This window comes from Euprymna scolopes, chromosome 18 (genome assembly GCF_053919585.1).
Source record: "Euprymna scolopes isolate OS-2025 chromosome 18, ASM5391958v1, whole genome shotgun sequence".
Lineage (NCBI taxonomy): Eukaryota > Metazoa > Mollusca > Cephalopoda > Sepiida > Sepiolidae > Euprymna > Euprymna scolopes.
Window position 1 is genome coordinate 82,809,553 of NC_136499.1, and position 27,365 is coordinate 82,836,917.

At 37.9% G+C, this 27,365-nt stretch overlaps 2 protein-coding genes across 6 annotated transcripts in view; both read right to left on the reverse strand.

Annotated features, from left to right (window-relative positions):
- LOC145297671 (A disintegrin and metalloproteinase with thrombospondin motifs 3-like) overlaps positions 1-27,365 on the reverse strand; it is a 1,581,225-nt gene that overhangs the window by 726,351 nt on the left and 827,509 nt on the right. For 4 of the 5 annotated variants that reach the window (XM_080143852.1, XM_080143853.1, XM_080143851.1 and 1 more), the window contains exon 9: positions 13,557-13,685. The exons of the other annotated variant lie outside the window; for it this stretch is intronic. In XM_080143852.1, coding sequence (XP_079999978.1) covers positions 13,557-13,685 — 129 coding nt within the window. The remainder of the gene's footprint in view (positions 1-13,556; positions 13,686-27,365) is intronic. 5 annotated transcript variants of the gene reach the window in all.
- Positions 1-27,365, reverse strand: part of LOC145297670 (uncharacterized) — a 247,201-nt gene that overhangs the window by 49,086 nt on the left and 170,750 nt on the right. The window lies entirely within an intron of this gene.

Genomic DNA, 27,365 nt, shown 5'->3' on the forward strand with positions numbered 1-27,365 from the left:
GCTAAAATGACCAGACTATTTATTGCTTAACTTTCGTGACATGCATAAGGCAGTTGGTAATCCCAAGTAGTCACCCATGCTAAAATGAGCAGACTACATATGGCTTAACTTTCGTGATCTGCATAAAGCGTGTGGTAATCCCAAGTAGTCACCCATCCTAGAATGACCAGACTACATATTGCTTAACTTTTCTGATCTGCATAAGTCATTTGGTAAGCCCAAGTAGTCACCCATGCTAAAATGACCAGACTATGTATTGCTTAACTTTCCGGATCTGCATAAATCATTTAGTAATCCCAAGTAGTCACCCATCCTAGAATGACCAGACTATGTATTACTTAACTTTCGTAATTTGCGTAAATCATTTGGTAATCCCAAGTAGTCACCAATCCTTGAATGACCAGACTGCATACTGCTTAACTTTCCTGGTCTGCATAAGTCTTTTGGTAATCCTTAGTAGTCACCCATGCTACAATGACCAGACTATGTATTGCTTAACTTTCCTGATCTGCTTTAGTCCTTATGTAGTTCCAAGTAGTCAACCATACTAAAATTACCAGACTATGTATTGCTAAACTTTCGTGATCTGCACAAGTCATTTGGTAATCCTAAGTAGTCACCCATCCTAGATTGACCTCACTATGTATTGCTTTACTTTCGTTGTAAGCATAAGTCATTATGCAATCCAAAGTAGTCATATTTCCTAGAATTACCAAACGATGTATTGCTTAACTTTTGTGATCTGCTTAAATCATTTGGCAACCTCAATAAGTCACCATGCTAAAATGACCAGACTACATATTGCTTAACTTTAGTGACCTGCATAAATCATTTGATAATCACAATTAGTCACCCATCTTAGAATGACCAGACTACATATTGCTTAAATTTGGTGACCTGCTTATGTCATTTGGTAATCCAAAGTAGTCACCCATCCTAGAATGACAAGACTACGTATTGCTAAACTTCGTGATCTGCCTAAGTAATTTGGTAATCCTAAGTAGTCACCCATGCTAAATGACCAGACTATGTATTGCTTAACTTTCGTTATCTGCATAAAGTATTTGGTAATCCCAAGGAGTCACCCATCCTCGAATGACCAGACTATGTATTGCTTAACTTTCGTGGTCTGCATAAGTCATTTGGTAATCCCAAGTTGTCGCTTATGCTAAAATGACCAGACTATTTATTGCTTAACTTTCGTGACATGCATAAGGCAGTTGGTAATCCCAAGTAGTCACCCATGCTAAAATGAGCAGACTACATATGGCTTAACTTTCGTGATCTGCATAAAGCGTGTGGTAATCCCAAATAGTCACCCATCCTAGAATGACCAGACTACATATTGCTTAACTTTTCTGATCTGCATAAGTCATTTGGTAAGCCCAAGTAGTCACCCATGCTAAAATGACCAGACTATGAGTTGCTTAACTTTCCTGATCTGATTAAGTCATTCGCATCGTCCAAGTAGTCACTCATCCTTGAATGACCAGACTATGTATTGCTTAACTTTCGTGATTTGCAGAAATCATTTGGTAATCCCAAGTAGTCACCAATCCTAGAATTACCAGACGATGTATTGCCTTACTTTCGTGATCTGCATAAATAATTTGGTAATCCCAAGTAGTCACCCATCCTAGAATGACCAGACTATGTATTGCTTAACTTTCGTGAGCTGCATAAGTCATTTGGTAATCCCAAGTAGTCATCCATTCTTAAATGACTAAAACACATATTGCTTAAGTTTTATGCTCTGCATAAGTTATTTTTTAGTCCCAAGTAGTCACCAATGCTAAAATGACCAGACATGATATTGCTTAACTTTCTTGATCTGCATAAGTCATTTGGTAATTCCAAGTTGTAACGCATGTTAGAATGACCGGACTATTTATTGCTTAACTTTCGTGATCTGCATAAGTCATTTGGTAATCCCAAGTAGTCACCCGTCCTAGAATGACCGGACTACATATTGCTTAACTTTCGTGATCTGCAAAAGTCTTTTGGTAATCCCAAGTAGTCACCTATGCTAAAATGACCAGACTATATATTGCTTTACTTTCGTGATTTGCATAAGGTAGTTGGTAATCCCAAGTAGTCACCCATGCTAAAATGAGCAGACTACATATGGCTTAACTTTCGTGATCTGCATAAAGCGTTTGGTAATCCCAAGTAGTCACCCATCCTAGAATTACTAGACTACATACTGCTTAACTTTCCTGATCTGCATAAGTCATTTGGTAATCCCAAGTAGTCACACATGCTAAAATGACAAGACTATGTATTGCTTAACTTTCCTGATCTGCATAAATCATTTAGTAATCCCAAGTAGTCACCAATCCTTGAATGACCAGACTATATGTTGCTTTACTTTCGTTATCTGCATAAGTAATTTGGTAATCCCAAGTAGTCACCCATCCTAGAATGACCAGACTACGTATTGCTTACCTTTCGTAATCTGAATAATCATTTTGTAATCCCAAGTAGTCATACATCCTAGAATAACCAGATTACATATTGCTTTACTTTTGTGACATGCATAAATCATTTGGTAATCTCAAGTAGTCACCCATCCTAGAATGACCAGACTACATATTGCTTAAATTTTGTGATCTGCTTAAGTCATTTGGTACTCCAAAGTATTCACGCATCCTAGAATGACAAGACTATGTATTGCTTAACTTTCGTTATCTGCATAAATCATCTGGTAATCCCAAGTAGTCACCCATCCTAGAATGACCAGACTATGTATTGCTTAACTTTTGTGGTCTGCATAATCATTTGGTAATCCCAAGTAGTCGCCCATGCTAAAATGACCAGACTATTTATTGCTTCATGACATGCATAAGGCAGTTGGTAATCCCAAGTAGTCACCCATGCTAAAATGAGCAGACTACATATTGCTTAAGTTTCGTGATCTGCATAAAGCGTTTGGTAATCCCAAGTAGTCACCCATCCTAGAATGACTAGACTACATACTGCTAAACTTTCCTGATCTGCATAAGTCATTTGGTAATCCCAAGTAGTCACACATGCTAAGATGACCAGACTATGGATTGCTTAACTTTCCTGATCTGCATAAATCATTTAGTAATCCCAAGTAGTCACCCATCCTAGAATGACCAGACTATGTATTGCTTAACTTTCGTGATCTACTTAAGTCATTTGGTAATCCCAAGTAGTCGCCCATTCTAGAATGACCAGACTATGTATTACTTAACTTTTGTGATTTGCATAAGTCATTTGATAATCCCAAGTAGTCACCATCCTAGAATGACCAGACTATGTATTGCTTAACTTTCGTTATCTGCATAAGTCATTTTGTAATCCCAAAGAATCCCTTAGAATTGCCAATCTTTGCATGCCAATCTTTAGAGAGACAAACGTCAATCGAATATAAGGATGGCCTTCTTAATAATAATGTTCTAGTTCAGCTGTGATATTTGGAATATGACATCTGGTCTCAATTTAGTTTATCTATAAATATAAATTGTTCATCTTTTTTTAACAGAAGATGATGCTCTGCAGAAAATTAAGCTGTATAAGACGGTTACTTGGTCTTTTGGCTAAGATCAAAGTGTAGTATCTGTTCCAGCAGATATGTGGGGAGCAAATATATACCATCTGTTCCGGCAGATACTGCAAGCTATGACTAGCTATGACTAGCAAAGACCAGATGTGGGGGCAACCCCACATGCCTGACCTTTAACCAGCTCCCATTTCCCACCTCTCGGGAGCTGGTCCCCTTTTTCCCTTCCCCCTCCCTTCACTCCTCACATTAAAAATTGGCTTTGTGCTTAATTTGCTCGGTGGGGGAGCAAATAAATACCATCTGTTCTTAGAATTCAAATGGTCTCATCTTTCGCCCCAACCCCCACTAAGAAAACTCGAAAATAAGGGGGATTTATGTCACCAAATCCATTAAATCTCATTTCGTATTATATTAAAATAGGTTGTCATGAAACAAACGCTGATTAACTCATGCCTCCCACCTTCCTCCCTCTCAATAGAATTAGGTCGTAGTTTTACTAATATAAAAAAGAAAATGGCCGTTTTGTTTTTGTTAGGCATCGGTCGTCTCAAGCCAAATATTTTAAATCGTAATTTTTTATTTACTGATCATTTTTGCGTTTTATTTTTGTTTTAGTCTCGGATGTAACTAATTTAACTTGGTAATAACTTTGGTAACGTTGTCATAGCGTAGAAGTGCATAGTTTAATTTGTATAAGTGTTATATTTTTTTATGGATAACAACAATGTTTTTAAATACAGACTGCCATTACAGCTTGCTGACGTCAAGATCACGTGACATGACTCAACGGGTTTTAAATACAAGTTGCCCCAAAATAAACGAGTCCCGTGTAGACTTTATGAAGGATAGTTGGGGCCCGTTTTTTGGGGGCACTTATAAATCGAAAATAAAATATGTAATGTTTAACATTAAAATGTCACTGTTTTGGCCCTCCCCCTGCAGAAAATCGATCAGCTGACCCACTTCTGACGGTCGTTGTGGACTAATTTTTCGATATTTTTCGCCGGTTTGTGAATTTTCGTTCCGTCTGTCAAAAGTTTTTTCAGACATCCAAACATACACACACACATACATACATACATACATATATACATACATACATACATACATATATTTTCGCTTTTTATATATATAGATTGTGCAATAAAGATAATTTGTATGATATGTGTAATAAAGACAATTTGTATGATATGTGTGATAAAGACAATTAGTATGATATGTGCGATAAAGAACATTTGTATATGTGCGATAAAGACAATTTGTATGATATGTGCGATAAAGACAATTTGTATGATATGTATGATAAAGACAATTTGTATGATATCTGTGATAAAAACAATTTATATGATACTAGCGGGGGTACCCGGCGTTACCCAGGTGTTTGTAGGTGTGTGTGTTGTTAAATCAAGACGAAACCGGGCGTGGGGGTAAAGGTTGATAGGATCGAACCCGAAGCCCTGAGGCGAAGTTTGAAAATAAAATCGGCCAGCCAGAATGAGTTACTGAAAGATGTTTGAATTTATTTAAGTAAGAACCAAATTGACAGGTGCGCTCACGGAAGACGTAGAGCAATAGCTATTCAGTAAATGAGGTCAATGACCAGGTTTGTTTGTTATAAGCGAAGTAAAAAAAAGAAAACAACGTTAAAACTTAAGCGGGGGGCTGGTAATCAAAACAGCGATAACAAAACACAAAAAAAAGTAACGTAGGGCAAACGAACGATGTTAAATGTAAAAATCGAAAAAATAAAAAACCCCAGAAAAACGAACACGTGAAAAATGGCTTAAATAAGCCTGTTTCGATATTAAAATTTAAAAAATCGGTGGGTACCCGGGTGTTTTTGGGTGTGTGGCCGGGGGTGGATAAGCGAAGTAAAAAAAACAAAAAAACAGAAAAACGAACGTTACGTGAAAAATGGTTTAAATAGCACTGGTTCAATATTTAAATTTAAAAAATCGAAAAAAAAGACATCTCACACCACGATTTGAACCCAAAACGTTTAGATAACGAACCAACTGCGCTAATGTGACGTACATGGAATTTAGTGAGTTTTTCAACTATTTAAAGTAAATCAGGTCATGGCACCATCTGACGCATGCGTAGAACCGGTCATCGTCACGAGAGGACCGTTTTTGTTGACCCCCCCCCCAGTCGAAAATTGTCGATTTCGGGGGTGAAAAAAATGTACGCTTTTGGCCAATTTTTCGCTATTTTTTGAGCGAAGGATGGAGCTTCGATATGATACCGAGTTTGTGAATTTTCTTCGTGTCTGTCGAAAGTTTTTAGCGGACACACAAACACACATACAAACATACATACATACATGCATACATACACACATTTTCGCTTTTATATATATAGATGTGCGATAAAGACAATTTGTATGATATGTTCGATAAAGATAATTTCTACAATATCTTTGATAAAGACAATTTGTATGATATGTGTGATAAAGACAATTTATAATATACGTGTTATAAAGACAATTTATATCGTATGTGCGATAAAGACAATGCAATCAATATACGATTAAAAGTTTCTTACAGTCTGTAGAAAAAATCAATGTGTATTTTTTTCTCCCTGTGATACGTTATTTTATATCATACTTGTAATGCGGTACACATTTTTCAATCAATTTACCTGTATAATTTTAGCTTCTGGTTAGGTGAAAAATACAGAAAATGCCGCTGTCACCATGATGTGAGGGTTGTTGCATTCAATAAGGAATTAGAGCTGAACGATACAAGAGAATGTTTAAGCAGATAGAGCCTACAGTTCTACGGCTCGTAGGGCTACATCCAGTTCTGGGCGATTCGTAGCAAATATTTTTAATGTTCAATTTAGCTGGGTTTTTTTTTTTTTTTTGTAAATACAAGAAAACTTTACCGCCATTGTGATCTTTTATCATTTTTTAAGGTTTTGTCATCTTGCGATGTTCAAATGAAATTCAGCCAGTTGTATGGAGCGTAAAATGAAGAATGTTTATAAGCGATTTAAACCCTTATTTCCCTGATTTTTGTGAGATTACAACAAATATTTTTAAAATTATTCTAATTTTTCTATTTTCTGGTAATTTTAAGAGTGTCTCACTTTATTACAGGTCTCCCAAAATGTGTACACAGGGTCGATTGACAGCTAGTAAAAGGAAACATGTTGCAGACCTTGAGGAAAGGTTTATCTCTCATAGATCTAGCCAAGGAGATTGGAAGAGATTGAAGAAAATTGTCTTCATTCATTGAAAATTCAAACATCAAACCAAGGAAGGAACAAAACACAAGAAAGTCAGTTTCTGCTCGTGATGTTAGAAAAATTAGCTATCAACTTATCAAGCAGCCGGGCAACAACAATGCTGCTATATTTGACAAGGCCAGAATACCTTCCTTGTCCAGAAAGACATGCTGCAATGTCTTCAACGAAATTGCAAGAAGCATTAAGCCCATAGTAAGACCTGTTTTAAACCAAACTCGTAAGGAAAAACGTTTGGCTTGAGCTCAGAAATACATAAAAACCAGCTTTGAAAATGTTCTTTTCACCGATGGGCCAGAGCAACCCTTAATGGGCCAGATGGTTGGGCCAACGTTTGGAGTTCTCTTGGATTCCCTACTCCTCATTGATTCCGTCGTCAACAGGGAGGTGGATGTGTCATGTTTTGGGCTGGAGTAATCTGCGATGGACTATTCCGAGTGCCAGAAGGTATCAAACTGACAAGCCAGTTTAAATGAGCATTTGTCACTATTGCTTGATGACCTTCCATTGACGCGTCACCGCAAATTGATTTTGATGCATTACAATACACCATCCTACTCAGCCAAGGCTACAACAAGTCATTAGGCATTAGTGGATAAAATTTAATGATACAGTCACCTTGTTCTCCAGATAAAAACCCAATTGAGCAGCTCTGGTCAATAATGAAGATGAAAGTTTTTGAAGAAGGTGTTCAATTTTCATCGAGGGATGAACTTTGGAGGAAGATTTTGGAAGTTTCCTACAGCATCACATCATCTCAAATCTGTCAATTGACATCATCAGTTGACAAGAGTTTATTCAAAGTGATTTTGAAGCATGGGAGTTATGTTGATAAATAAATATTTCCTTAAACAAAAAAATGTGAAATTCGTTCTTGTTTTTGGTTTATATCATTACTCGATATGTTCTATATTTCATATAAATATAAATATGAAGTTAGAATATTGTTTTATTACCGAAAATATACATTTTTAGACACTTGCAATAAAGTGATACACACTTAAAATTACCAGAAAATAGAAAAATTAGCATAATTTTCAAAATATTTGTTCAAATTCCACAAAGATCAGAGAAATAAGGCACCTTTTTAAGCTCTTCTAGTGTTTCTAATTTCACTTTTCTGTGTTTCATAGTAATTTCAAAGTGAAAAAATATTGACGAGCAATAAAGTGATACACTGTGCAGAGTAATGTACAGAAACAAGAGGTATGGATCCATAAGAAATCGAACATCGCATAATTATTGTGAGCATTGGCCAAAATCTGATGAACTGCTAGAAAACCAACCTTATAATGGTATATAACCATCAAGAAACAAGAGCTAGTGTTACAACATGCATCAGCAAACTAAACATTTTGACTGTCATACAAACGACAAACACAAACTTAGCCTGTCATGGAAATAGCTCAAAAGAGTCACCAAAAAGACATCATGGCCTTCCATTGAAAAAATAAATAAACTGAAAGGATGGATTAACCAACAGCATGCCAAGTATTTTCTGTATAAGAATAAAGGAAGGCTCTGTAAAAAGAGAATTCCTTCAATGTCAACAGAAGGGGATAATAATGGCTGTGCAAAATCAAGACTCAATGACTGATACTTTTAAGAAGATGAGTGGTTTCAGGTTCTGTCACACAGAAGTAAAGTGTATGAGTCACCTGTTATTCAGTTGTAAGGCTATAAAGGGGGACGGCTATTATTTAATGTGACACAATGGAACCATCTGAAAAAAGTTGAATATCCAATATAATAGCAAGTTCATGGAACATATCTGCTTAGAACATATAGCAGAAAGAATAGTTGGAAACCCACTATGCAATTCCTACAGCTACGTACCTAGAAAACAGAGTTGTAATATGAGACAAAAGAGAGAAAGTAGCAACTCTTGTTGGTGTCTCTAATGACAATGACTTAAACAGAGCTGAGAGGTAGACGATAACTAAATGGCAACATCTTATATAGGGCATGAAAAGAAACTGGAATATTAAGAAGATCATCATTCTGGTAATTATAGAAGCAACGAGACTTCTGAAAAAAATATCAAAATCTGACGAATGTTTGTGATTCAACTGTAAGAGAAATACAAACCACTGCACTTAAAGAAACTGTTAGAATTTTAAAACGATCTCGCGGTTGGAGTGTTTTTTTAAATTACATTTTCACCCCAAACAAGGCACATTGCTACTTTGATGTAGTACTATCAGGGACATAAGCTACAGGGGTACTATGTGGGAGTTGGGCAGCAAGATGTTGGTTCACGTTACACTTGACAGTTGGGGAAGCAGGAACCTGAAAGAGAATTCCAAAATCCAGCGGTTCTGAGGAAGAAACTACTGGAGTAGAAGGCTCTCTTATATCTAGGGATCTCAACTGTGAAAGGGTGGGATTTTGCTGCTTTTCAGGTTTGTCAAGGGTATTTATGCCGAGGTACAAGTGCTTGCAGTTCGTTGGAGCATTCAGCATTAAAGTACTTGTTGAACAGGCAGAGGGATGCTACATTTCATCGATGGGACAGATGCTGAAGCTTAGATGACAGTTCAGGACCTATTAGGTTGGCAACTCTCTTTTGAACCTTGTCAAGGAGTGAGAGACTAGTAGCAGATGCACCAGCCCAAATATGACAACAATACTCCATATATGGGCAAATGGTGGCCTTATAGGGGTACAGGATACTTTCAGGCATTAGTAGCTTTCTAGCACGGTAGAGAGAACCTACCTTTTTTGCAGCAGTCCTGACAATGCTCTCAATGTAATTTTTCCAACTCATGTTTCCTGTGAACGTTAGGCTGAGGAGTTTAAAAGATGTGCTTTCAGATAAGGAGTCTTTGGCCATTGCTATTGGTGGTAGAGAAGGTTTCTTGTAGTTATTGAAGGAAACAAGTTTAGTCTTGGCAGCATTGAATGTGACCATCCATTTTTGTCCCTATTTCACTACAGATTGGAGGTGATCCTCTAGTGTTTCTGCCATTTCTTTAGATATGTTTTCATTTGTTTTCCTGTCGTGTCTGTTATAGAGCATGGTATCATCAGCATATATACCCATCTCACATACAATTTTGTCAGAGAGGTCATTTATGAATATTAAGAATAATAGAGGTCCAAGGATAGACCCCTGGGGCACTCCTGCATTTATATCATATTGTTTAGATGTACGACCATCGAGGACAACCTGGATTTTTCTCTTATCTAAGAAGGATTTAATTGTATTAATTATTCTTCCAGTGATACCGTATGATCTGATTTTCCTGAGAAGACCTTCATGCTATACCCTGTTAAAAGCCTTAGATATATCTAGAGCTACTACTCTACCCTCCCCTGCTTTGTTAAGTGAATAGGAGATATGCTCAGAGATTACAGTTAGGATGTTTGCCGTGGAATGGGCTTGCCTAAATCCATATTGTTGGTCGGTCAGAAGTTTAGCATCTGTAAGGTGATGGACTAGAGCTTGGTTAATTATGGACTCAAATATGTTGGCAAAACGTGGGAGGAGGCTAATGGGGCAGTAATTTACTGGGTCAGTTCTTTCGCCAGAATTCTTTAAAACTGGTACCACAGAAGCAGTTTGCCAGCAGTCTGGAAAGCAAGATACATTTGTTGTAAAGTTTGGAGAGAACTGGAGCTATTTCGGCTGAGCACTTTTTAATTGCACAGCCAGGATGAGATCAGGTCCACATGCTTTTGAAAAGTCAAGATCTTTTATGATAGCATGCACCTGAGAAGAGGTGATTTTTAGATTGTTTAGTGTGGTGTGTGTCTGCAAAGGAAGTCAGGGATGGGGTGGTTAGCAGGGTCCAGTGTGGAGTTGGAGGCAAACCGACTGGCAAGCATGTTAGCCTTCTCGGTTGCTGAGCAAGCAACTTTATGATTGTTGGATAGTGGGGGAATTGTTGATTGCCCATTATTTATTACACTGTTGTAGATTTTCCAGAAGACTCGGGTTCCTAATTTCTGTGCTTTAATGCGTTTTTTGATGGTTTCAGTAAATTCTCTCTTAGCTGTCACTATTTCTTTTTTACTTTCTGTCTGTTTGAACTGGACTTATGTCAGTTAAATCTGCGGTACGCATGCTGCCTTTGCTTGATGGCATCTGCACAAGTAGAAGTAAACCATTGCGGAGAGTGGGGCTTGCTATAAAACTTCTGTGTGTGAACATGTGCTTCAATTGCTGTTTTGAACCATTTAGTGGTCTCATGTGTGCACTGTTCAACAGGAAGTGAAAAGATATTTTGCCATGGGCGTCTCTGATGAGATCCCTGATGGCTTCCCAGTCAGCCTTTTTATAATATCTCATTGTTTTGAGTAATCACTCTTCCGTTTTGGCTCTAGAGTTTAGTGCGATTTCAACTATTATCACTATATGTTCAGCATTTCCAAGTGGGCCGTGGGCATTTGTAACACAATCATTGGGAACTGGGGCCAGAAACAGATCTGAAAGTGATGCGTGTTGTTCTTGCTGGTCAGGGAAACGGGTTGGAAATGTAACCGTGTGTGATAGGGAATGGGATGTAGAGAAACTATATGTTGTGCTACCAGCTGCGTCTGTGTAATTAGAGAATCCAAGCCAGTTACTGTGGTGGACACTGAAGTCACCAAATACATGCACTTGCACGCTAGTGTCGAGAGAAAGTGCTGTATCTATGCTGTCAGAGACTTTGTTTATTAGGGTTCAGTCCTGGATCGAGGGAGAGCGGTAGAGAAAATAAAAGTAACTAATGTTATGTCGCATATTAAGTCTAAAGCACATAAAGGCTTGACCGTCAGATTCTAGTTTTGTTTCTCTAGTCAAGGGGAGGGTGTTTCGAATATAGACTCCAAGCCTGTGCATGTCTGTCAGAGTCCTTACGGCAGAGTGGGAGATATCCGGGTATGTTAAAATAGTTAGAGGGGATGGAGAAGTGTAGATTAGTCTCACTTAGTGCTAAGATATCCGGGGTGTTTGTGAGGAGAAATGCTTTAACATCATCTAAATTAGTTCTAAGCCCATGGATTTCGTAAATGCAAACCTCAAGGGAGGAGGCAATTTGGTTTTATTTGAATTTTGTCCTGGTTTAAGCGTAATTTTAGATTGTACTCCAATCATTTTTTTTATTTTAAGAATTTCAGTTTAGGTAAGTGGTGTTGAACAAGTGGTTATGCAGAATACTAGACATGCAATACAAGTAGACCATTAACTGACCCTCCATCTACTAGGATTGTGGCCTCAGGAAAGCACCGGGGATGAGTGCAGGGTCCCTTTCCATGCGCGACATGGCACTGCAAACATCCCGATATTATTCAACTGTTGATGGAGCAACTGCTCTAAGCGCTACCAAAGAGATAGGCCTCCTGTACTACCAGTTGGGAACAGCAACCAGGAACTGTCAATCCGGTACTCTCAACCCATCAGACGATGGTCAACCCAATCTACCTATATTGGCATTATGGCATTCAAGCACTCCTAAGTGCCCAGTTTAGAGGGATGGGATGTATTGGGAGAGGGGAAAACGACGTTCATTGCCCGAGTCAGGAAACAAGATCGACCACTGAGTGTTTCTGTCGAATCTCTGTGATTCGACTTCTACTCCTGGCTAATAGGCAAAGAAGGGGTATGGAAGCCGGGCAATATCTACTCCTTAAGCAGTTTAGGTTTACAGACCGGTAATTTGTTTGAAATGTCTGACATCCTGTCAAGTAAATCCAAAATGATAATCGACTAAATGAAAGACTCTCCATTCTGTCAGCTTCACAAAATAAGTGTAGAAAAGAAATCAGCACAGTAACATTACAGAAATCAATGATGGTATCTTTATAACAACATCCACTAATGATGAAAGATTCCTGTGGCTATGAATGCTGGAAACGTAATAGTGCCCAAACTACCTGATCAACAGGACATTCATGAAAATTCAGAAAAAGTCAACATCAGGATCCGTTGTCCACTGGTTGTCTCTGCCTCCATGTGCAGTAAGATTTATTAGGCACATTCATAGCTTCTGCATATATGAAACTAATATTTCTTTGTGTGTTCTGAAGCAAACCTTCCCTGACTTTGGATATAACTTGGAAAAAAACAATTTAATATTTCAGGTAAAATGAATAACTACGACCAACAAGAGAGACTTCATGCAAAGTGGGTCAACCTGAAGCACGATCTTCGTAGGGGTTTCTGTAGAAGTCTGCTTTTAAGAAGAAGAAGAAGAAGAAGAAGAAGAAGAAGAAAAAGTAGAGAAGAAGAAGAAGAAGAAGAGAAGAAGAAGAAGAAGAAGAGAAGAAGAAGGTAAGAAGAAGAAGAAAAGAAGAAGAAGAAGAAGAAAAGGAGAAAAAGAAGAAGACGAAGAAGAAAAGAAGAAGAAGAAGACCACCACTACCACCACGATAAATAGCAGCCAAAGTTTTGGATTATCACTCACAGCACACTAATAAATCAGGATCAAAAGTGACATGACTTAAACAGTTCAAATCATAATACCAGTAATCTCGTTTATACTTCCAAGAATCAAATTTATCTAAATGCATGAAATCTCATTTGATTAAAATAGTATAATTTTATTTGCTGTTCCTTTTTGTATCATTTCTTGTGTTCATGATATGCACCTGCAACAATTATTGATTTGTAATAAATTCAACATAAAACAACCATAGTGATGGATTATACATGTGTGCTAAAATCTTTACTCAAAAATGATAATGGTTAATTCTCTCTTTAGTAAATATCCATAAACACATAGATGTGTCAGTTTTGTTAATCATGAAATAAGAAATTGTAGCGGATACATAAAATATGAATGAAAAGAGAACATACAGGTGTCCGATTTCGTGAGCGATTGCAATATATCTTCCCCAGGAAGTACCCATGGACACACCGCATCGGAAATTCTTATGACATGCTCCTCCAACATATGTCAATCCCACCGGATAAATTGGACTATGCCTAGAAATTTGAAAAGTAAAAAAAAAAAAAAAAAAAAAAAAAAAAAAAAAATAGGAATATATATATAAATCCTGTGTATCGTTTGTTGCAAGTCAATATTTTTTTAATTTTGAAATTGCTATTAAACATAAAGAAGTGAAAATTCTTACACTGGAAGAGCATAACAAGGTGCCTTATTTCCCTGATTTTTGTGAAATTTGAACTGATATTTTGAAAATTATTCTAATTTCACTATTTAATTTTCTAATTAATTTTAAGAAATACATAAAATCTCGCTTTGAAAATGTTCTTTTCACCTATGAAGCCAGAGCAACACTTAGTGAACCCGATAGGTGGGCCAACGTTTAAAGTCCTCTTGGATTCCCTCCCCTTCATAGATTCCACTGTCAACAGGGAGGTGGAGGTGTCATATTTTGGGTTAGAATAATCTGCGATGAACTAATTCCATTTCAAGTGGCTGAACTGACTAGCCAGTCTTATATTTTATTTTTAAATGAGCATTTGTCACTGTTGCTTGATGACCTTCCATTGGCACATCACCACAAATTGATTTTTTATAGACAATGCGGCATCCCACTCAGCCAAGGCTACAACATCATTAGGCATTAGTATAGAAAATTTGATAACATGGCCATGCAGGTATAAACACAATTGAGCAGCTCTGGTCAAAAATAAAAATGAAAGTTCAATTTTCGTCGAAGGATGAACTTTGGAGGAAGATTTTGGAAGTTTCCTACAGCATCACATCATCTCAAATCCGTCAATTGACATCATCTATTGACAAGAGTTTATTCAAAGTGATTTTGAAGCATGGAAGTTATGTTGATAAATAAATATTTCCTTAAACAAAATAATATGAAATTCGTTCTTGTTTTTGGTTAATATTGTTACTGGATATGTTCTATATTTCATATAAATATAAATATGAAGTTAGAATATTGTTTTATTACCGAAAATATACATTTTTAGATACTTGTAATAAAGTGATACACACTTAAAATTACCAAAAAATAGAAAAATTAGAATAATTTTTAAAATATTTTGTAGGGGACTAAAAATTAGAGGACATCGGGGAGGAGTAATCTACCCCTGCTCTAAGGCTGGTTGGTTTTTCCCTTTGGTCACGAGCAGACGGTTGCCTTTCCCTCTTAAGAAGAGGAGAACCTTTGTTCCACCACGAGGTGAGCTCTGAGAACTTTTCCCACTAGTCGGTGAGTCTTATCGAACTGTCGCTATTGTATTGTGTTTTATTGTTGTTTAAATATTTGTCAGTGTATAATAAATGTGTAAACGTAATTGGGCAATTGTGTTTATTCATATATTTTTTGTTTAGTTAAAACTAACAAATTGGTGACTCCGAGAAAATATATATGTACACGCACATACATAATAATAAGTTCTCTTAAAAAAAAAAAGTAAAATAATATTTTTATGAACAATAAGAAAAAGTTAGGATGTAAATTTTATTTCTAGAATTCTAATTATTATTCCCTAAATAAAAATTCGTAGGGTAGCGTAATTAAGATAGCAACACGATTTTTCTTCTATTCTTTACATATTTTTGTCGATAGAATAAGGATAGAACTAGGGTTTGTTTTAATCGTGCACAACAAATGCAACAAGTTTTTTTCGAAACTAAATTATCCCTTATAGGAAAATTTCGTTCCTGAAACGGCTGTCGGTATTCCTGTCAAATTCGGCGCCTGATACAGGATTGGCTGATATGGGCGAGTACGTTGCGTTCTGTCTCTGTGCCCCCTTACCCTCCGTGTTGTATTATTACTATTCCTTTCTTTCCATGCCCTGCTGCTGGACTGTTGTAGTTTCCAGTGCGGTAAAATAAATAAATAAATATATTTTTTTTAAAATGTCGACAACTTGTAACGTTAATGCCTCATTAGTTCGCGACGACCCTGCTTTGTTTTTTTGCTCAACTCGATTTATTTTTCAAACAAAAATCAATTGACAACCAGGCAGAGAAATTCTGTTACGTCGCATCCATTTTACCTCAGGATACAATTACTGAGGTAAGAGAGTTAATAATCTCTCCACCTACAGAAAAGCCGTACGATGTATTTAAGGAGAGAGTCACGACTGCTGTGACTGTTTCCACACATAAGCGTATTTTGCAGTTGTTGGAACAAGAGACCCTGGGAGATAGCAAGCTGTCCCAATTTCTAAAACGGTTACAAAAATTGGCTGAAGGTGCGATGGATAAAAGCATCGTTAAGCATATTTTCCTCCAATGGATCCCGACGGAGTATAAGGTGGCTATCGCTGCTCAGGACGAGTCCACGCCGGTGGAACAACTCACCGTCATAGCAGATCACATTGCAGACATATTATCCACACAATCGTCTGCAGTATCCAGCGTGAAGACCTCTGGAAGAGACGAGCTTCTGGAAAAATTAATGGAGGGCCAAAAACGGTTGGAAGCCCGTATGGACAGAATGGCGGAAGACATCGCCAGACTATCATTAAAACAGAAGCAGGGACATGGCAGCAGAGGAGGTCGCAGCCAGTTCCAGGAACGCAAGCAAGAAGCTATTTGTTGGAAGCACAAGAGATTTGGCGAAAATGCCAACTCTTGTATTCCACCTTGCAACTATAAGGGGCAGGGAAAAGCCTAAACCGACTGACGAGAGCAGCATCAACTGTCGGTGCATCCTGCTCTGGCTGCCTACTTTATGTTGTAGATAAAAATACAGGCATCTCGTTTTTGGTGAACAGTGGGGCACAAGTTTCCCTTATCCCGGCAACATCAGTGGACAAAAGGTCTCCTCCCTGTAAATTTACACTGCGAGCTGTAAACGGTTCGATAATACGGACTTAAGGGGAGAGGTGCATGGACCTTAAATTGGGTTTACGCAGATCGTTTATCCACGTTTTCATAGTGGCTGACGTAAGCAGTGCTATACTGGGTACTGACTTTCTGCAAGCATTTGGCCTGGTAGTAGATATGTCAGGCCAGTGTCTCCGAGATCCAAGCACACAACTTGCAGCATGTGGGGTGGTGGGGACTGGCACACCATTAGGTCCACAGGTAGCACATGCAGACCACGATGAAGCCTTCCTGAGTCTGTTGAAGAAATATCCTTCAATATCGGTCCCCTCCTTTCACAAGGAAGTGTTATCACACACTGTAACTCATTACATTGAGACAAAAGGCCCACCTGTCCATTGTAAAGCTAGATGTTTAACACCTGAAAAAATAAAGGCTGCAAAAGCAGAATTTCAGCAAATGATGCAGCTTGGCATAGTTCGTCCTTCAAATAGCGAATGGGCCTCGCCTCTTCATCTTGTTAGTAAGGGTCCAAATGCATGGCGGGCATGTGGGGACTACCGAGCTTTAAATGCTGCTATGAAACCGGATAGGTACCCAGTACCACATATCCAAGATATAACAGCAGTGGCCCAGAATAATAGGGTCTTTACTAAATTAGACCTTATTCGGGCATACCTCCAGATCCCTGTGGAGCCCGAACATATTCCCAAAACGGCAATTACCACACCGTTTGGAATGTTTGAATTTTTGCATGTTCCATTTGGTTTACGCAACACAGCTCAAACGTTCCAACGTTTTTATAGACCAGGTTCTGCGAGACTTGCCATTTGTGTGTGCATACATAGATGACGTCCTCATTGCTAGCAGGAATAGGCAGGAACACATAGATCATGTGCACCAAGTATTCGATCGCCTGAACCAATATGGTGTTGTTTTAAATCCATCGAAATGTACTTTTGGTCAATCCGAGATTATATTTTTGGGGCACCATATTTCAGAGAAGGGAATTTCCCCATCCCCAGAGACAGTCAAGTCCATCCGAGATTTCCCTATCCCTGCTACAATGAGACAGTTGCAATTTTTAGGATTAGTTAACTTCTATCGTAGGTTTCTCCCTCATGTTGCCCAAGTACTTTTGCCATTGACAGGTATGCTGACAAATGTGAAGAACTGCAACATTACACTATCGGAGGAATCAATAGCAGCATTCAACAAAGTAAAGGCCATGTTAGAAGACACCACAAAGCTGTCCCACATTCAACCCGATAGTGAACTTTGCCTGGCAGTAGATGCATCTGCAACTGGAATTGGAGCGGTCCTGCAGCAAAAATGTAATGGGAACTGGCGACCTATTTCTTTCTTCTCCAGGAAATTGACTGACGCAGAAACACGCTATAGCACATTTTCCAGAGAGTTGTTGGCCTCGTTTTCCGCAATAAGAAATTATCGGCAGCTCCTAGAGGGACATCCATTCTACTTGGTGACTGACCACAAGCCTCTATTAGGCGCTCTGCAGTTCTCCTCAGACAAATACTCTCTCCGAGAGGTTCGTCAGTTGGACTATATCCTATAGTTTACCTCGGATGTCAGACACGTGAAGGGAGCTGACAATATATCAGCAGATACACTGTCACGAGGAATAAACTCCTTCACATTGGGACCTTCCGTCAAAGCCAACACCTTAGCTATGGAGCAAGAAAAAGACGAGCACCTGCAGAAGCTTCTGCAGAATAATGGAACATCACTGCAACTGGTGAAAATGGCACACCTCGACAGCCCTAGAAAAATAGTGTGCGATATCAGCACTAACAAACTGCGCCCATATGTTCCAGCATCCTTAAGGAAAGACATATTCAACGCGGTACACGGGTTATCACACCCAGTGGCCAAGCGTCGATACGTTTGATGACAGACAGGTATGTCTGGCCGAGGATAAAAGCAGATGTGCGAGAATGGACAAAGAAGTGCGTGCAGTGTCAAAAGGCCAGGGTCGGTCAACATACACGTGCACCACTAGGCACATTTCCAGTACCTGATGAGAGGTTCAAGCACATACACCTCGACACCACCGGTCCATTTCCGACATGTGAAGGCCAATGCTATCTTTTGACATGTGTCGACAGATTTTCAAGGTAGTTTGAAGCCTTACCAATGCCGGATATGACAGCATACACAACAGCCAGAACTTTCCTCGCTGGATAGGTAGCAAGATTTGGTGTCCCGTAAAAAGTGACAACTGACAGAGGTAGACAGTTCGAGTCCGAACTGTTTCATAAACTCTCAGGACTTTTGGGCACCAGAAGTATGCACACCACAGCATACCATCCACAAGCAAACGGAGCAGTCGAACGTCTACATCGCAGCCTAAAGGCCTCTTTATGCGCAGTGCTTACCAGCAATACAAAGTGGTTAGAACACCTTCCTCTAATTTTGCTGGGTTTGCGCACAGCAGTGAAGAAGGATATGAATTGCTCAGCAACAGAAGCGCTGTATGGTACCACAATACGCCTGCCAGCACAATACTTTTGTGATACACCAAATAAAGTTTGGGACCCTACATCATTTGTTGATAGACTGACAAGAACCATGGCCAAAATGGCATATTCTCCATCAGAAATTAACAAGTGCGCTTACACATATGTGCCAAAGGTACTAGAGACATGCACACATGTGTTTGTTCGTGATATAGCTAGGTCGCATACCCTGCAACCACCGTACCGCGGACCTTTTAAAGTCAACAAGAAAAACAAGAAGTATTTCAGCGTCCTCATTAAGGACAAAGAACAAAATATCTCAATTGACAGGTTGAAACCCGCAACACTCGAGGATGCATATTTAGAAGTAGATCCCTCACAAAGGATGCCAGTCGAAGTGACATTGGAAAAACGCCCTTATAAAAAACACGTACGAGCAGACAGGTAAAATGGTCTGCCCATTTAAGAAACTTTGTCTCTACATAAAGAAACAAAAAAAAACAATCCTTTCACAACATTCAATTAAAAGTACTCCGTATTTTTTGTGGGGAGTGTTGTAGGGGACTAAAAATTAGAGGACACCGGGGAGGAGTAATCTGCCCCTGCTCTAACGCTGGTTGGTTTTTCCCTTTGGTCACGAGCAGATGGTTGCCTTTCCCTCTTAAGAAGAGGAGAACCTTTGTTCCACCACGAGGTGAGCTCTGAGAACTTTTCCCACTAGTCGGTGAGTCTTATCGAACTGTCGCTATTGTATTGTGTTTTGTTGTTGTTTAAATGTTTGTCAGTGTATAATAAATGTGTAAACGTAATTGGGCAATTGTGTTTATTCATATATTTTTTGTTTAGTTAAAACTAACAATTTGTTCAAATTCCACAAAAATCGGGGAAGTAAGGCACCTTGTTATGCTCTTCCAGTGTTATACCAAATTTCACTTTTCTGTGTTTCATAGTAATTTCAAAATTAAAAAAAAATATTGACCTGCAATAAAGCGATACACAGGGTTTACAAAGTCTGTGGAATAAATGAAATAAAAACATTTTTGTAAAAAGAAAAAAAACAATAGATTGGGAATTATAACAAAAATAAATATAAATATTTTCTTAAGAATTTAGGAAGGCATGTTTCACATATAAATTCAACAAATGAGCCACTATGAGTAACAAAACTTTTTTACTCTGAGAGATGAATTCTGTGTTTATTTTTTTGTTTGTGAAGTTACTTTTTCAAGCGATTACTCATGTTTTTTTTAACCAAAGCGGACTTAGGGTTAGTATTAAAAATTTAGTTAACATCCCTAAACATTCATAATGGCCTGTGACTTACCTGATTAGCATGTGTGACAGCGTTTGGGATAACTGTTGTAACTATTTGGCCAACCACAATTATAGAAGCAAGTGGTCATCCATCATACAATGCCCTCATCTGTCGCAAAAGCTATGAAAGTTTACAATTTCCCAAAGATAGGTCAGTGAAAAGCTGCTTCTGCTGGGTTGTTTCTGAAGTACCGGTGCACTCCAAAATAGCTTGCTTCAAGGCTTCATGCAGATTCTCGCTGGATGGAGTTGCCAAAATATTCTCAAATTCCTTGGCAACCTTTGTGGGTAATGCTTACACACACTTACCAGTGCTTACAATAGCGTGAAGATTACAAAGAACCTCTTCCAGAATTTGTTGAATGAGAGAGCTGATCTAGCAATGCTAGATCACAGAAATGCGCACACTATGGGGTCTCTTATCACCAGCACAGAAACTGATGTCCAGAAGAACAGAAACACTTCTTCCAGCCGAAGAGGATCTACTTAAATAAAAATTATCCAAAACTTTAAACAAGATAATTAAGTGGGGGAGAAGAAAGCTGTAGCAGTTCTGTAATTACAAAGTAAAATCACTTCAATCATTGTATTCTGTAGTAGAGATGAAATCACCCATAAAAGGTCAGAAAGAGTGGAAGACAGTCATTGTGTGATGGAGACCAGATGAGAAGTCATACTATGTAAAAGTTAATGGAGAGCTGCATCAATAGAATAGGGTAGATTTGGAAAAAAAATGCACTCCAATTACCATTACCGATTTATCAGCCATACCAATTATATAGCGAGGTACCAACGAATGTGGTTCAGAGTACAGAAGAAACGTGTAACTCTCAGATATCTCATAAAGAAAGTGATAGAGTGAGTCCAACACTATCTCCAACAAAACAAAATTCAGAAAGGTTAAGGATGGCATGGTCTGGAAGACTAATAAGAAATCCTACTATACATCTTAAATTGAGTCCAAAGTGAAAAGGGCAGACTAATCCTTATTAGGTAAGAGAGTAGTCTGCCTAATGAATGCCTAGGTCACTATTTTATTTTTGTCTTTCGCTTCATTATTTTTTCTTTCTTATTTTTTTTTTTCAGAAACGGGAAGATGTTACATGAGGAACTAATTAGGGTTTACACCGCCTTTAGCAGTGTCCCTTTAGTTTGCTCACCATGCGATTGAACTCGTTGCATATTTTGTGTTTTCTTTTATCTATTGCCATCCACGGTGTACAGTCACACACACACACACACACACACACACACACACACACACACACACACACACGCACGCACAAATAACAAACCATTATTCATTTCGATTTTCCACGTGCATTTTGAAAAAACATAATCTGTCAGCAATGGCTCAATTTTAAATACGCCCACACACTTTTCTCAAAACAACAAAAGTAAAAATAACATATGTTTGGCGGACGTAGTTGAAAATAGGTCACGTGACACAACCAGTGAATGAAAAGATTAAGAAATAATCTTTTTTACGGATTTCCAAAAGCGAAAATATCAGCAGGAGCGGTCCCTTTCTGGAGCCGGCCAAAAATGTATAAAATAGCCGGCTACGGAGGCATTTCAGCTTTCTCTCCCTCTCAGCTCACTTCGAGACACCATGAGAGCATGTTTCTCTTGCTCACGACCCTGCTGCCGCCAACATCGTAAACATCACACGCATACGCCATGCGGACACAAAAACTACTTGTGCACACACGCATTCATCCCGAACATCTTCTAAAGTTAATAGCAACAAAATCACTCACTTCTTGAATTTCTTTCCTTATGGAACTTTTTAAGCAAGGCGAACTTCGCCCATACACAAACTGTAAATTCCTTTTTTAATAACTTTCACGCAGGACTTTCATCTATCATTTCTAATTACAATGATGTCGAAAGGACTGTCACCCATTGGACATTTTGTGATCACCTTATTGTTGTTTAAAAAATAAATGGTGTGTGAGGTGTCGTTCATTCTCATTCTTTATTTTATTATTTGTTTGGGGCGAGGAAATTTAAAAAACTTAAATTTCTGACCCCCACTACAACGGTAATGAAATATGGTCCTGAAATGATGATTGATTTATGTTAAATTTATACAAGAAACAACTCTTTCGCTCCAAATTCTAAAATAATTGCTCTCTTTCTTTTAGTAAAAATTGAAAAGAATAGAATCGGCGCAGAAAATCGTTAACAACAACCCAAGTCTAGCTCATCCAAACTGCAACTGTAACGACCCAAATAGCTGCCCACTGGAGAATGACTGTGCAAACTCAGACGTCATATATTCTTGTACAGTAACCGAACTTCCATATAACACGACAGCTAATAACCAGATAGCCACAGCCCATAGACCTAGTTATTCCAGCGAGGATCCACATAACCCATCAAAATTTAGCACACTAACTGTACAACCGACCACACAACCGATAGGAATAGGCGATAGTGGAACATAGAAACTCAATTTACCCCCAGATAAATCAAGAATCTTTTAATACACTACACACAAACCCAAAAATACACACCTACATAGGATTATCTTCCTTCCCGATTAAGACCAGAATTGTGAACCATCTACAATCATTCTCTTGAGAGACCCCTAAAACAAAAAACTACCCTATCTAACCTAGTAAGAAATCTGAAACTAAACAAAATAAACTTCTCATTAAAATGGAAGAGATAATCTCCAGTTGCAGGCATAAGAGAAAGTTTAAGTACGGAAATACAAATATCCCTGTTGAAAATATACCACCAGACACCAACTAATATTTAGCACATCTAACAATAACAATGAAAAAACATAACACCTCCCCATATATATATATATATATATATATATATATATATATATATATATATATATATATATCCCCCTTCGCTGCCCTCCAATTTTTTTTTTCTGCAATCTACACTAAGGCTTGGTTATCAGCTGCGCTCGCCATTAAAATTTTAACTTTTTAATATAAACTATTAGCACACTCTCTGAATATATAACGATTACGGAATTTTAATTAAAAAAAAATCCCACCTTGAACCACATACCCCCCGGCAAGATCGTACTAATACTACAACTACTTTGCTCATAGCTTCTCAGACAATTATTCCTAACCAAATCTCATCCACACTTGACACCACCTATTAAGCTGCAACAAAACTAGTAATTAGCACCACTTACACCAAAAATATATCCTCACCGATTAGCATAATGAAAAGTAACTTAGAAATCCCCTCCTCTAACCTAACAATAACCCTCTCCCTACTAATCGTACTAATCTAAATTCCCCCATAATAATAAAAAACCAGCACATATAAACTTATGCAGTTAAATTAATACTAACCCTTCAATCCAGAAATATTTATATTTAATATTTAAATTTACTGAAATTTATTTTACAATAAGGACATCCGACTTTCAGTCACTCAATATAGCCCCTCCCACCCCCGTCATCTACACAGACATATTCCCATTTCCCATCCATGCCGCTTGGCGGTCAGCAAAGGTAGATCCAACCAACCCCCACACGCCAGCTTAGAGTATCCTCTACTTTCCCCACCCAGCTAACTTGTTGTCACTATTAACTTTATTCTTTCATTGGAAATGAATACAGATGGCCGCGACTACTTCCAGAACGTCACAGATTTTGAACCAACCCCGAATTCTGCCATTTCATACACAAAAGAGGAATAAAAAACTTATCGCACCAGCACAACTAACGAATACCAACTGAACTATATAAAAAGAAAAATCTGCTAGACAAACATGGTTATTTAAACGGATTAGAGGTATGTCTATCTTCAACAAATCTCTAAGAATAAAGAAACAATTCAAGGAAACAACACTCAGAAATTACTTTTTCCTCATTTAGAAACGAGCATGTATATACTGTGTCGTTTATGCCCTGCTCATTTATAACATAGAAAGCTGGCCTTTGCAGTCGGGTATTCTCGTGACTTTATTGTGGACTATTGCAGACCCTCTCCCGTAAAGAAATATTAAAAGCCCGCAGGATACTACTTTCCGAACTCTTTGTTTCTGCCAGCTAACCCCATTGTACATGTGTATGCGTGAGTGTACGTATATATATATTTAAAAACTAACAAAAACAATAGAAAATAAACAAATAAATAAATTAAATAAACATGAATATACATAAACGATCACACACATATATGTATGTATATATATATATATATATATATATATATATTTGTATATGTATGTGCATATATGTATGTACACATATGTATATTTATATGTTTATCGATATATTTAAAAAAAAATGTCGGCATGCTCGCTATTGAACTCTGTAAGTTTTGGAAAATGAGTTCAAACAAACAAATTATACAAAATTCTGTTAGAAACCCACCGAATATATGTCCACCTATGTCATGGTAACATATATTGAGCAAGTTTCTAACGGTATTTTGTATAATTTTTTTGTTTAAACTCGTTTTCCCAAACTTACCGTGTGCAACAGCAAGCATGCCGCCATTTTAATTTTAATCATAAAAAAACTGCCATGAAAAATGCTAACTTTAAAATATTTGGAAATACTCAGTGAAAAGTTTTATTTATTATTAAAAGAACGGACTGAAAAATATTAAATAAAAATTGTTTGTTTTGCAGTAAAAAAAAAAATAAATAAAATGAAATAATCGACTTTCTCCAATAGAAGTAAAAGTTCAAAACCAGTTCACTTCCTATATTTTGTTAGATTAAAATCATCCCAATGTGCAATTATAATAATTATTATCCAAATGAAGAATTGTTCTTTCTCCTTAGAACATACATGGACAATCGGTAACAAATATTGGTAGCCATGGAAAATCAGTAACACAATCAGTAGCCATATTTTTTATACCTGTTAGTGTGACCATGTGGTTGAATACCGGAAACTTTCTATACCTACAAGTTGATCAGGAAGCGACTTTACACTGTCATGTTCACTTGCCTATTCTCTCAGTGGTAGTGCCACAAGCCCTTCGTCTCAATCAGGAAAAATCCCCTATCAAAGGCACCAACACAGTTACAGCCCGACAATACAACTACACACTTCAATATAAGCCAGGGAAAGATATCCCATTGTCCCGAGCACTAACAAGCAAGTTAGAGTTGGAAGAAATAACGTTGTTGAATAATCTGACAATGCAATCAGTACAAGACCAGAGATTCGCCGAAAGACAGTTGAGGACTCCAACATGAGAGCACTGGCAGAAGTAATCGCTAAAGAATGGCTGAATGATAAGGAAAGCCTACCTAACTGTTTTTTGATTACTGAGATGAACTTATTGTACAAGATGGACTAATACCAGGAGGACAGAGAATAGTCATAACGAATCCTTTGCAGACTGAGATGAAACAAAAAGCATATGTCGGCCACCTAGTAATAAAGAGCGAGGGACCTCATATTTTGGTCAGGGATGTGTAAAGAGATTAGACAGTACATTGAAACCTGTGGCATCTGTGCAACATATGCTGATCGCCAGCCAGCAAAAACACAAATCATAGCACCAGTGCCGGAAAGACCTTGGCAACAAGTAGCAGCAGACCTCCTATCATGAGGAGAGAACAGCTATCTGATCACAGTGGACAGACATAGCAATTTCCTTGAAATTAACAAACTGGATACACCCACATCAGAAGCTATGATTGAATGCATGAAAGTGCATTTTGCACGCTACAGAATTTCAGCGGTATTGACATCCAACAATAGTCCACAATTTTCATCGTACACATTCAGAAAATTTTCAAGGAAATGGCTGTTCAATCGCGAAATATCACCAGGCAACATTCTTAGGGCTGTTGAACCTACACAATGTGTCAACCAAAGGACTAAACACCAGCCCAGCACAGTGACTCTTTGGTAGAAGGACAAGGTCAACAGTGCCAGCTGTCGAATTAAAACTTAAGTCCCTCTACCCACATTCAACTGATGAAGCATGGAGAAAACAGGAAAGGAGATGTAGATATATGAGACAGAGAAAGAGCTGAAAGGCCTCAACGTCTGTGACAATGTTTGAGTCCAGCCATCCAATCCCTACACAAGAGAGTAGAGGGAGGCAGCAGTCTGAAAATGAATGACTGGTAGGTCTTATGAAATAGAAGCAAGATATGGACAACTATACCGCCAAAACAAGCGATTCCTGTGCAAAACGCCCGAGTCAAAACACTCCTTCTCAGGACACTATCAGGCTATACAGCTGATGCTCACTCTCTGTCCCAAATACAATCTGATAAAACCATTCTACAAAGAGAAAGGATTGCACAGGAAAACGAGTCGGCTAAAGAAAGTATTTATGAAAGGAATGACAGCCAACAGCTGACTACGCGTTCAGGACCCATTATTCGAAAACCCAAAACCCGCATGCTACAATCTCCCCCGTGTTGCCATTCAAAACCCTCTCCCTATCCCTTCCACCTAAGAAGAAAACAAAATGAACAAACACCCTTCTGACGAGGGGAGGGAGATGTCAAGTATAACCAAACCCTCACCACTGCCCTCCTTAGCTCCCCCCTCTTTCTACATAACTCTTCTATAAAAAGAGAAGGACTTCTCATTGTAAAATGGTTGATCAATACAGTTCTGTATCATCTTCATTCTGATACTAACAGGTCGAAAACGAATACTTAGAAAAATCAATTTTATCTTTTTAAAACAACAGTAAACAAGAAAAAAAAATTTTTTTTAATATCATGGAGGTGTAGTATCTTTTAAAAACAATATATCCTTCCAGAACAGCCATAAAATGTGTTTTCAATTGATATTTATTCAATAATGGCCAAGTTTTCCTACCTGGCAAAAATTGATGCGTTTTCCGTGAACTAGTCTTCCGGGCACCTTGTTAACCGCTCAAAATCGAAAAATTAATCAGTAAATGTCAATATTCGCGCAAAAATGTAATTTTCTACTAGTAATTTGTTTAATTTTCGATTTTGAGTGATAAAATTAGATAAGATTAGTAGTAAAAACTTAGTGAATATGCCTAAAATGTTAGAATCGGATGAAAATGATGTAATTTTATGCTAAATATGAAACTTATTTCATTCTCGAAATTCTAAAATAATTGTTTATTTTCTTTTAAAATTTTATCTAAAAAGCAGGCAGGATCTCA